The sequence below is a fragment of the Cynara cardunculus genome, unplaced genomic scaffold (genome assembly GCF_001531365.2).
Source record: "Cynara cardunculus var. scolymus isolate 2C unplaced genomic scaffold, CcrdV1 Un_Scaffold_7195, whole genome shotgun sequence".
Taxonomy (NCBI): Eukaryota; Viridiplantae; Streptophyta; class Magnoliopsida; order Asterales; family Asteraceae; genus Cynara; species Cynara cardunculus.
The window spans coordinates 7,603-20,743 of record NW_020203406.1 but is presented as its reverse complement, the minus strand read 5'-3'; the positions used below and the strand labels follow the sequence as shown (position 1 = coordinate 20,743).

General features: G+C 37.1%; 1 protein-coding gene across 1 annotated transcript; it reads left to right on the top strand.

Moving 5' to 3' along the window:
- The first annotated feature begins 1,996 nt into the window (after nt 1-1,996).
- LOC112504872 lies at nt 1,997-6,092 on the top strand. Its single transcript, XM_025108830.1, has 5 exons — nt 1,997-2,069; nt 4,155-4,850; nt 5,006-5,094; nt 5,291-5,352; nt 5,841-6,092. The coding sequence occupies exons 2-4, from the start codon at nt 4,650-4,652 to the stop codon at nt 5,343-5,345; spliced, it is 345 nt and encodes a 114-aa protein (XP_024964598.1). The 5' UTR covers nt 1,997-2,069; nt 4,155-4,649; the 3' UTR covers nt 5,346-5,352; nt 5,841-6,092.
- The last annotated feature ends 7,049 nt before the right edge of the window (nt 6,093-13,141 follow it).

Genomic DNA, 13,141 nt, shown 5'->3' with positions numbered 1-13,141 from the left:
CCAAATAAGTCAGCCAAAGTCCATGCTTCCAAATCCAAGGTGGCCTTCATAGACATGGTTAGGTGCATCCATTCAATTCCAAGGCTCTTCAAGAACAGAGAGTTGTTGTCCTCTGCCGTTCTCATTACTCCATACCTTTTGCAGTTKCTAATTAAGGTGTTTAATCTGGAGTATGTGTCCGACAGGGATTCACCCTCCTTAGCCTTGAAGCTGTGGTATTCATCAATGCAAATGGCTAGATTGTTCTTGAGTGTTTTCTTACCTCCTTCAATCTGTTTTTCCAATTCTGCCCAAATATCCATGGACAGTTGGCAGTGATCAATACATTTAAAGATCTCGTGAGGTATTGCCATGATTAACAACCTTTTGCACTTGCTGCTCAATTCAACCAGTATCTTGTCTTCATCACTTCAGTTAGCAATAGGTCTTGGCTCGTAATGCTCAGGAATTTCAGGGGTTGTGCCAGTAGCTGGAATTATTGGAATTAAATTCATTGGCACATAAGGAGGATTGTAAAGAAATTCACATATTCTAGGGTGAATTCCCTCTAAAAAGTTGATCATTCGCACCTTCCATTGCGGATACTCCTCACGGATAAGCGTGGGAGGTTTTGATTCAGAACCAGTGCTCATGAACGAGCTATTGGCCAAGTTCGCCATTGAAATTAGAAGAAGAAAAAATAGGAATAAGATGAAGCTGATTTAAAAGAGTAAAACAGGGTAACCTGAAGAAGACTGGTGTTCTAGAAAATGCAGATTAATACCAAAAACAGAATTAATCGAATAAGAATTCAATTCCCGCTCTGATACCAATTGATGGACCTGTAAATTCAGCTTTGATATTGATCTATTACTCTGAATGAACTCTAGGACGATTACAGTGCAGCGGAAACAATGATAAGAACAKAACAKAGTAATTAAACCAAGAACACACAGTTAATATGATGAAGAAGATGAACACAGGAAAATAGCTTCAAAGGTTTTTCAATTCATTCAATTGAAAAAAGACGATTACAATTCGGAAGCACACTGAATACAAAGGCCTAAGCTGCTATTTATACTAGACCCTAACGACCTTACTGACATGATCTAGAAATTGAAATCATCTAAGCCGTCCAAATAAAGTCTATTAAAATCTAGTAACGTGAGAAGCACATGCAGCTAACAACCTTTGAAAAACATCAGAACAGGATCTTCACAGAAGACGAATCCGCAGACCCTCTGTGAGCCATCTCAGAGGCTCTGCTGTAATTGACTTGTATGATCTTATTGCCAGAGGACCATTTTCCAGAACTTCTGTGAGAGACATCAGAGGTTCTGTCATTCTTGACTTGCACGATGAAACAGCTTCTGATGCTAGTCCTCTGTTGTCTTCTGTGGAAGATACCCTTCTGTCAACACTTGCAGAATACTTTTTCATACTTTTACATTAAGTGAATATTAGAGCTAACAGCCTGGCTTCTGTCTCTTGTAATATGAATATTTTTGGTTTCTTTGGAAAGGATAATTATAACATTGCAGGACTGCAGGTGCATAAAACTATTTATTGTAGAGTGGACATTGAGAGGCAGAAAATAGATGATGGAAATTAGCACTTACTTACTTTTGGAAGTTCCCAATATTGTGCAACTGAGTATCAAGGGTATTTGTACTTTTGATCTTGGAAGAATATTAGCAATTTTTATCAGTTATGTTCCATTAGTACTTACTGCTGCTAGCTTGCAACTGGGTTTGAATTATAATAATTAACCACTAACAAAAGGGTTGGGAGGAGCCAGAATTTGTGGATCAGACTTGTTTTTAATAAAAGGTTGATGGTCAACATGGTTTTCCTTTTGCTCATCAAGTCTGTAGATTATTTATTCAGATTATCTTGTATGCATTCTAAATAGGTTGTGTTTCATAATAGCTCTTCTTTTTGCTCTGGTGCTATTTTTGTTGTAATATGTTGATGTTTTTTTGCCTAGATTAACTGAAATTTTAATGATCTTGCTTTTTTGTGCAGAATGACACGTGGAAGGCTTCATCAACCAATTTGGAGGATATCTACTGCAAATACATAAATGCCTGGTATGATGAGGAGGATGAACTAAATCTTTTTTCTGTCTGTTTTTTTCTTGATGGATTGTACTTGGATAATAATTATAGAATCTCGTAATAAAATCTTAATAACACTCCACATTCACCAATTGAGGAACAATGTGACTACCATATTTTCTTGTTTTCTGCAATTTAGATTGTGTGTGATTGTTGATCCTAACAACACATTTTTGTATTACATTTGAGCAACTTATCTGATTTCAACGTAAGGGGTACAAAGCAAAGAGATTTGTAAGAGGAAAATTGATATGTTGAAAAGTTTGTATTAAAAGCAGAAAGGTCTCAAATTTGGAAGAGCCATGTGCTTTTCTTTGGGAGGGGGTTTATTGGCATTTGAGAAAGGTGTCATTGGAATTAAGGAAATTGATTTGTAGGTTAACATGAGGCTATGGGAGAAAGTGTGTCAAATTGACATATCCACAATTTCAGAAAATGACAATGAAGGGGATATCTTTAATAGGGGCTGCATAAGAAGGAGAAAAGAAGAAATGGGAAGAATCATAGTGTTTCTTGTGAAAAATTCAGATAGAAAGTAGAGGAACAAGGGACAAGTATAAAAAAGATGAGGGTAGTTTGAATACAAAGAATGTTTTTGAATGGAATTGGCAAACAAAGGGAAAGAAAAGAAGTAATTATTAATCGACCTCCATAAAAATCAAGTTTGGGATTTGAAGATGCAGATAGAATCGGAGGAAGAAGGAAGATTTACGTAACCTTGCACGTTGTATTGGATTGACAAAATGCTAAGGATGTGACCTTTTGGAGGAACTTATTCAAAGCCTTATCTTTGCAAACAAGAAAGGAAGAGCGAATAGTTGATGGAAATAAGATCTTTGTTGTGGGTTTTGCTGTGGTTCTTTCCTTCTAGTTTTGTCTAGTTAGGAAGAGGCTTTAGTGGGTCTTCTATTTCTCCTTGTTTTGTCAGATGGTTTTCACGACAACTCCAATCTTTCAGTGAATTTTTTTCACCGTTCCAAATCAAGAAAATTAAAAAAAATGAACTTCAATCAAGCTACCATTCATGAAATTGTTCAGCTTTTGACAATTTTTATGCGAAAATTCGGCCTCAGACTTGTATTATCTCTTAGTATCAAGCTGTTGATACTAGATAAAGGTAACTCCAAAAATTTCTTTGTCCCCAACGCCGCTTAATTTCAAGGAATTAGAAACTTCAAAAGTGTTTTATGGCTATACGGGCATCCAAAGTACGAACGAGATGAATGTTTGTTGGTTAGAACCTCTAAGGGGTCCAAATGGGTTGGACTTGAGTCGGCTGAAAAAAGACATACAACCTTGGTCGTTCCACAGAATATATGACTCATGCTGACGCTTATGGATCCCACCAACCTACTATGCATTTTAAATTGTCATGGAGTGACCAGTAAGATATAATTATAAAATCCTTAAAATGCTCTTAACTAATATTTGAAGTTAAAATTACCAAAAATTATTAATTTTCTAATTTAACCTTTAATTTATAGTTAAGATTGAATTTCATGGTTACCACAAACAAAACAGTTCTCATTTCATTAGACCCCTATATAAATAATATATCATAGTGTGATGTTTAGAACCATGTGTTAATTTCCAATCATCATCCTTTGTTATTGAAGCAATTAATATTTATGAACTAAGAGTGATATGTACATATGGAGTACCAAATAGTTAGGAATATACAACTGACATTCAGGAAGCCTTCCTTGATTTTAAATAGTTTCAGCAATTTGTTTGGTCTTTGGATTTATTATGTAAAGAAACTGTCGTCAAATTTATCTAAAAGCCTTTGTATTCATTGTTTGTGGGTAGTTTGTTTTTTACCTTATGTGAGAAGGGGGTGATTTGGCTCTATAAGCTACCAAATAGCAATAAGCCTTTCATCCAAATGGATAGCGTAGAAAGAGAGAAAGGCCACGTATCATAGAAACACTCTCGTATAAGAGGTAAAGTCCATATAGGTTTATTTCAAAATGTGTCTTAGTTTTGCATTTACGATGTCTTGTTGAAGCCATATATTCTTATTCCCATCTCACCTGTTTGAGCCTTTCTGTTATGCAGTCAGCACACTGGAGTTGATATTGGAGAAGCTAAAAATGTTGGAAAAGATGTAGGCATTGTCCATGAGAAAACCACCAAGTCCAAGAAGAAGAAGAGTAGCGTTGAAGGCAACAAGGATGCTACCAAAAACCAATCGAGAGCCACCATGAGTCATTGTAAAATTCTGGAAGATCATGTAGTTGCTGAATCTGAAACTAAAGCAAAAAAGAAGAAAAGCAAACATGATATAGCCTCATGTGGTGAAACTGAAGAAGCATCATCTGCACCAAAGAAGCCTGTAGATGATACTATCAATGTGGAGGCAGATGAAACAAAGAAAAAACCCAAGGATAAGAAGAGAAAGAGTAATCAACAAGAGGCATGCACTAAAGTAAAACTGATGACAAGAGACACTGAAATTGGAGTTGTTCATCCAGATGTGGTGAAGGAAGAAAAAAGAGTTCTAAGAAAAGGAAACGATTGTTGTCTGATGAAAATGAAGACCAGCCTGCCAAGATGGAAAGTAATCAAACTCTTGAAGAATCTAAAGGACAAAAGAATGAAGCTTCTAAAGAAGACAAGGTTGATGAAAGTGGTGCACGTGGAACATCTGATAAACAGATCAATGAATTCGGAAATGAGAAACCAGAGATTAATGGAGGAGACAAATCTGGATCTCAGGAATCAGTGAAAAAGCAACGTATTGGTTCAGCAGAGGTTTGTGTACCTTTTCTTTTCGTGATCTCATAAAACATCAGTTTACTGTTTCTTAATGAACTGCCCTTGATCAACTGAAACTTTTTGCAGGTTTGGTTTCATGAGAAATCATATTTGCTAAAAGAAACCTTCTTAATTGATTGTGTTCTTTGCAGCCAAAGATGATAAATGCATTTCAAAGAGTGAAAATTGATCAAATGGAATTTGCTCATGAGAAATTGCAAGATAATTCATACTGGCGAAGGTATGATGTATACATATGCTCAGTTTTTTGAAATTATCACGGTTAAAACACGTAAAGACCGCCCATTCATTGAGCCCATGTTTCTCTGTTTCATGCATTTTGTTTTCTTTTAGAAATGATTCGCCAAATGAAAACGAGTAATGGACTCATTGAATGGTTATTTTATATATACTTATGTTTATATTACACACTGCAGGATGGTGCGAACGTTGGATATGGTGCTAAAGCACAAGAAGTTCTTGGTCAAGTGAGAGGGAGGTACGTCTCAGCTTCTTGAAGCATTTATACATGATAAATCCACATGCGTGCGTGCACACACATAATTTCAGTTGCAAGAAAGAAAAAGAGAAAATGTTATGTGCATGGTTCGACATTTGGTTTGATTTTAGTCATTCTGTGTCTTTTCATGTACGATATTTTCTGTAATAAGAAGACATGTGCGAGGATTAAGATGTTTGTGGACCTTACCTATGTCTCAAGACAGAATGACTGTTTCTGGAAAATGCACATAATTGTCATTTGCAAACCTGTGGACCTGCTACGATTTGAATTAGGCTCATGCAAAAAAAAAAAAAAAAAAAGAACAAAGAATAGGAACTTTCGGAACTCTGTTAGATCGAGTGAGAAATAAAAAATTCATTACACTAAATAGAAACTAAACCATGACTTTGTTACATTTTGATGCATTTTATATTAGTTTCAAGTGTATTAGATTTAGAAAGTTGTTGGGTTTATGTTGTATGTAGGGATTTTCGGCATGAAAAGACAAAAAAGAAGCGTGGAAGCTATAGAGGAGGTCAAATAGATCTACATTCTCACTCGGTAAAGTTCAATTACTCCGATGAAAAGTGAGTGATCTCAAAGATATTGCTAGGGTAATAGTGTTCTCACAAGTGCGTTTCTTGAAACATTGCTGCTTGCATCATTGATCAATCCTGTGCTTTTTATGTGAGAACTTGGATGATCAAGATTGAAGTAATGTTATGTATCCACTAAAATTTTGATCCAGACTTGATTTTATTATTGGAAAAACCATTCATTTATGTAATCCAATGCTACTCTTTGTTATTGCAAATTTTGTAACCTTGGAGATTTTGCTTTAAAACCTTTTTCATTCATGTTCTTCCGTCTCCTAGAAAATTGCAAAACCTTTTTTTTTTTGTGTGTGAGAGCTGTCTTAGGGTTGTTTGGCAATTGTAGAATGGTTAAGTGGTCAAAATGCTTAAGAGTCTCTGTATAATACTAGTTGTGTGCCTGCGTAATGCGGTGGGAGCCGTGAATTCTAATGATTTTGAAGTTTCACTGGTTTTATTAGAGAAGATTTAACGATAATATAAGTTACACTTGGTCTTTACATATTAATACAATTTGAATAAATAAGAGTTATGGTTCCAATTATACTCTATCGATGAAAAAAAATTGTATGACAATTTAAAATCCATTATATTTAAAATCCAACATATTTAAACGACTCTAAATGTGTTCAATTTACACCAAGAGCAAAGAATAAAGAGATTGAAAGCGAGACCGAAAGTTCTAGAGCAATTGAATGAGAGATTAATGAGAGAACTTTTAATAACTCATGATGAGTATCAGTTTGAATCTCACCTTGGGGTATGGGGAGAAGTCATAAAGGTATAGAGGGTGAAGGGATGAGTGAAAGGTGTTAAAAATATCTTGGGAACATGAAAAGAAAAAGTAACAATATGCATTTGTAACTGGTACTATATGTTATTTTAATTGTAGATTAAGAGATTTTAAGACTGAATCCATAAAATAGTAGTACTTAATGCATTATGAGTTGTTTTTAAGACTTTGTGCATTAAAATTTTTTTTAAGCCTTTTGATAAATCTAGTTTATAAGGTAGTATAGATACTACAGAATGAAATATAGTTGTTTGGTGATTGTTCAATGGATAGTCTGAATGACAGAATTACCATTTTAATCTTTTGTATGATTTAGTTCTGAATGAAATATAGTTGTTTGGTAAATATCTGAATAAAACAATTACTTTGCAAATATAACTACATACACAATAATACTAGTTCATAACAACATTTCATCACATGCATAACATTACTATTTCATGTTTAAAACTCGATCACAATTGCAAAGAAAGTTAGAAAGTTACAATACCCACATCACCATCAATTTTAACAAAGAAACATCAACATTAAACACGACAAGAGAAGGGGCTTGAAATATATTGGTAGTTAAAAACCAAGCTACATAAGTTATCAATATCAATTTAAGAAGCACATTTCCATTGTTTTATCTACTTCTAACTAAAAGAAGATGTAACTACCAACAAGATAAGGTTTTCGGGGGAGATGCAAGTTCAGCGAGCACAATCGAACAAAAGAAACATAAATTCATCTCTCAACTACATATAAACTAGAGAAGGGCATCATGATGGATAATATTTATGATGAAGCACCACAAGGTAGACAATTATATCAAGCTTGCAAGCTTGCAATACCCAATTCCTTTGTAAAAATGTACATCCTCCTTAATGATGCTCCATGCAAACTCTCTGATTTTCATATCATCCAATAAGTTTAATTCAAAAGAGGAGGCCATGATTAAGCAAGAATGCATACACATCTGTGTCAATGGCACCTAAATAAATCAAGGACCATATAAAACCAAACTTCAGATGGTGCTTGAATGTAACTTTGAAAGAAAAAAAGAGATCATGTAAGTTAAGGAACAATGAAATCCAATTGTAGATGAAGAGATAGCAGTATATCAATATCGAAAACATCAAGTAACTGAGCATATAAAAAACCACAAGGAATAAAACCTGAAAATCCAATCGAAGTGGGAAAGACTACTATATGAATTGGAGACGAGGAAAATGTGCAGATTGAGGAAGGCTCACCTTCCTGAGTAACCACTGTCACTCTCCTTGGAATCTTTGAAGGTGGTTAATCGATTTCCAAAAACAGATGACATATTGGAGAGTGATTGAGGTAAGGGATTAGGGAAAATATGGTTGATTAAAATGCAAGGATAAATCCAAATTTGTGAGGATAAGAGATATGATGAGATAAAAGAAGAAACTAGGGTTACATAGAATGGGGGTTCAAAGTAGAAAAGATGAAGAGGAAGATCTTGGGAAATTTTAGGCCTTGGATGGTTGAGAGAGACCCAAGACAGAAAATTGCTCAGAGGTATATAAAACCATTTAGAGGTAGATTTTTTTTTGCCAAAAAAGATTTATTTATTAGCGATTTAGAGGTTGCCTCTTAATGGAACCATTAAGAGGCAACCAAATTGCCCCTTAGTGTCATTTTGCAACTGTTGGTCTCTACCATATATTCTTTTTGGAAAACGAAGTGTGGCGATGATTTTTTTCTAAATTAGTGTGAAAAAACTTTTAGTTCTTTCTATGTGTAACCAAAATTATTAATTTTTTGTTGTGTTATATGGTTACAAATTGATACAAAACCCAATAATAACATTGACATATGGCTTACTTTATGTTTCACCATAGTTGATGAAAACGAGTCTCCCCCGTCAACGAAATGTGTTGCATTGGATATGGAGTCTATCCATGCTTTCTGTGATTTTGGGTTATGACACATTATCTTATTATGAGAGTTTTGATGATCGAGTCTTATTTATTTATTTTGAAAAGAGAGAACCTCTAAGAATATTCTTTTTGAGCTGACGGGATTGCTCATGAGTAAGCGATATCCCATAGAGGGTGCTAAGAGATGGGATGGACATGTCCTTAGACATCTTGAGACACATGGTATAACTATCCCATTATTCTGGCAAAACATTCTAAGAAATTTGTCAGTGTCTTAAAGTTGAATATTCTCTTCCATGTATCCTAAGATCGATAAGAAGACAATTAAAACGTTGATGTACTTCAGACAAAGATTCAGATTTTCCACAGAGAAACTTTCATATTGTCTTACTAAGTTTATCTTCCTCGATTCTTGTACGTTTGATGTACCTTTACATTGAACATAAAGAGTGTCCCATATGGATTTCGAGGTTCTTCGCTTCATAACAGAGTGATAAACCTCATTAGGAAGAGACATGACTATTATAGATCTAGCTCTAGTATCTAAAGTCACTTCTTCTTGTCTTTGTCACTCCATTGATGAGGGAGTTTTGTAATCTGCTTCTCAGGTATAGCGGCATTCTTAGCAGTTGCGGGAATTGCTGGAGATATTGCGAATGGAACATAAGGTCCATTCTCAATATAGTATGGAATCTCAGGATCCACACCTTCTAAGAAAAGAGACATCCGATTCTTCCAAAAATTGAAGTTGTCTCTGATGAACCGGGGATGTTTGGCAAGAGAGCCATTATGGTGGAAGTTGGTGCTTGTGTTTTGATACTGTTGGTCCCATTAGGGTATACAAGATGTGTATTACAGTTTGTAGAAGGGGGGGGGGGKGAATACAAACACAGTAAACTTTTCAAATTTAAAATGTATATTGATAAAGAAGGATCAATACAAATTTTATAAGATTATATGCGGAAAGATAAGGTAAAGATAACCTATCTAAACAATCTAAGATACACACTAATTCTTAGCAAAGAGAAATGATTTGTTGTTTAAAACTTCGAAGAAAGTAAGTTTTTCATGGGTAAGAACTATTTAGAATACTAAAAAGGGATTCTAACTTGCTTTTGAAGATAAGCGTACTGTGTTCTTAGATGTGTGTTCTTTTACGTATGAACATAAGTTAGGGTTCAAAATTTAGAGTATATATCTCTGCATGGAGATAGAACACATCTATATATACGCAGTGCATTAAATGCACATTTAATGCAATGTAGTAGGGTTTGAACACGCATCAAGCCTTTAGAGAAAGACTTGTCCTTTGCTACAGTGAATAGTACAAAAGCATATTCATGAGCAGACATCCTTTCATGGAGTTGGTGGGTAGTAGAGTCAACTAATCAGCTCCGTACCGTACTATGCTCTAGAAAGGGTATGGGTTTTTCCTTTGTGTGTGTAAGGACAAGACAAAAACAATCGTGCTCAACAAGCTTCTTTTGATCGCTGAATGCTGGAATAACCTGAAGGTCTCTTCAACATTCGCTGAGGTTTGTGCAATCTTCACACATGTGTAGACCAGGTTGTAATCACTGAATACCGCTTCAGATCATGAACTCGTCAGTCTCTAATCTTCATTTTCAGTCTTCGACTTTCATTGAAAGTTCTTTGGTGTGAGTTTTGTTTTCTTGAAGTATTGCTGTCGCTGATGGATTTACATTACATGTTTTCAGCGATCACTGAACAGACTCAGTGATGATCGCTGGAACTGAAAGACAAAAACATAAATACTTCGTATAAGATAAAAGGGATTATCATCAAATCACTGAGAGGGAGGATCAACAATCTCCTCCTATTTGATGAGCTTACGGTTTCATGTTCTATTTCACTCCCTGATGGGGGTTTCAAATAACAGTAAGAAAAAGTTACATATAAAGTACATGTCTTTTTTAACTGTTTTGGGATCTTTTTCAGTGAGTTAGTCTTTACTGGATGGAGAAGTCATCTTCATGATCATCATCATCATCATTGTCGTCATCGAGGTTGCTGCTAGAGTCAGGGAGGTCAGGAGAGTCACCTTCCTCATCATCATCATCATCTTCATCTTCATTTTTCACATCACCAAAAACAGGTGTGGAGGTGATGGGAAGTTTATCGTTACGATCTTCAGCTTGAACGATATCAACTTCCTCAGTTATAGCAGCTTCACTGGAGGTTGGGATATCACAGACAAACTCAGCTTCAACTTCAGCTCTAGGAGCTTCAGCTTCAACGTCATGGGTTGTTAGAGCAGCAGGTTCAGCAAGGGCGGCATCAACAGATGGTCCAGCAGCGTTAGACCTTGTCTCCCCCTCTCTGGCGATGGCTTGAGAGCATAAGCCAGAGAGTTGGTCGACGATGTGGAGTTGAAGTACCATCATCTCTTTTAGCCTGGAAAGAGCACTGGCTAGGCTATTCGTCGCTTCGTGCGCTTCATGAAGCTGAGCACGATCATCAACGTTGAATGATGGAGGAGTCACTGGTGTTGGTTGATGAAGAGCAACCAAAACTTGTTGTAACAGCTCCACCTGCTGAAGAGATTGAGTCTATGCGTCATCAGCCCTGCTTATGAGAGCAGCGATGGCTTCAACATTGGCTCGTACAACCTCTTGAAGAGAGGAGAGTTGGCCTTTGACATTTTGGACTTCAGCCCTGACGGCTGAGAGGTCCGTAACAACTTCATCTTTTCGAGACATGTCCATATGGACCTCGTCCATCTTGATGAGGACAATCTCGACTGCTGGGAGTAGTAGTTTCACATCCGTCGCAATGTTGTACTCCTTTTCGTCCATGGCCTGGGCCTCAGACGAACCTGAAAAGGAATGTGTGTGAGCAAAAAGAAGCTCTGCATTAGAGGAAACGAAAGGATAAAAGTGTGGAGTACCTGAGGGGTCTTCAGCGTTATATGAAGGATTAACGCTGGTTTGCTCCATGGTGCACTCATGAGGATGAGCACCAGTGTACTGAGGAGCTTCAAAAGGAGCTACCTCAGGTCTAGTGGTGAGTGTCTCATCATCAGGGAGGACGGGCACTGACGACTCACCGACACGTGTTGAGACCAAGAACGGAGGGGAGGAGAAGATGGCTAAGACTGAGAGTGAGTGTTCAGCAGTGGTGGCATTGATATTCACACCTTCAGTGATTTTAGTCACTGAGGCGGTTGAGAGAGTTGCCACTGATACGACAGTGATATCAGTAATCACTGAAGAGCTTGGTTGGCTGACTGAAAGTGCCTCCAGGGTAAGGCTCTTTTTAATAGTTGAGACCTTTTGAGAGGTCACAACCAAAGATGTGGTAGTCCCCTTTTTGGCCTTCTTGGTCCTCAAAGGAGAACCAAAAGTTGGTTGAGATAGGCGTTTAGAAGAAATGGTGGTGGTGGCTGGGTTAGACTTGGGGGGATTTCCCTTGTCGTGGCTACCTGAGGAGGAGAAGGAGCAAATGAAGAGAATTGCACCACTAAAGATAGTGCAACATCTCCATCCATGAGATTGTGATCTAGAATCCTGGATCCAAGCCTGCAGACAGGAAGGTTATCTTCCTTGGAGTACTTGTCATCAAATATCTTGGCGATGGACAAGAACCTGGTGTAGGGCACCACATTCTCCCTTTGACGCTTGTTCAGCTTCAGCGCCAGGTCATTGAAGATGACGACATCATAGTTGATCAGGTGGCATTGGATCACTGAGACGCCAATGGTAAGGGCGACTCGGGAAGCCTGATCCCTGCCACCAATCTTTCCACCCATTCTTTGGATGAAGTGCGAGAACATGTATTGTCACACCGTTGACATGCGGTTCTTCTCAATCTTTGATAGCGACTTGATGGGCTCGCTGGAGTCATTCATCATTGGCCATTGGTAGTAAATGTCATCAAGGCATGCGATGATCTCAGCAGTGGAGGGTTCGCTGGCGAAGGGACCCTTTGGGAAACGGAGAGCATGCCTTAGAGTGGTCACGCCGAAGCTAACAGTTATCCTGTTGAAGGTGAAGGAGATTTTCTCCACCTGATGACCGTTCTTATCCTCCTCTTGCACCACCTCAATAGTCATCCAGAACTGCTGAAGGGCCTCCCTAACCATGACAGGTTCATTGTGAGTCCCTAACAATGATCAATCTTCAATAAAGCCTCATAATCATGGCAGATCTGATAAATCTTCAATAACACATAGAGAGAGTTGAGAGAGAAAGTCAAATGCTCTAAAAGTGGTCAAACTTCACTTTACGTAATCTGATTTTACAATGAGCTCTTCTCATACAATTACAAGACAAATACCCTATTTATAGGGTTAAACTACTAAACAAGGTCAAAGTCAAACTCCTATAAGAAAAGTCAAACACGATGACTTTTACAATTATAGACAACATTTAACTTTCAAGACGATTTAATACTGATTTTTCAGTCCTAACATTCTCCCCCTTTGTATTCAGACTTAAAAGAAATTATGCGCTTTTAGTCCTGTTTGAACTTTGAAACTTTAAGCACATTAT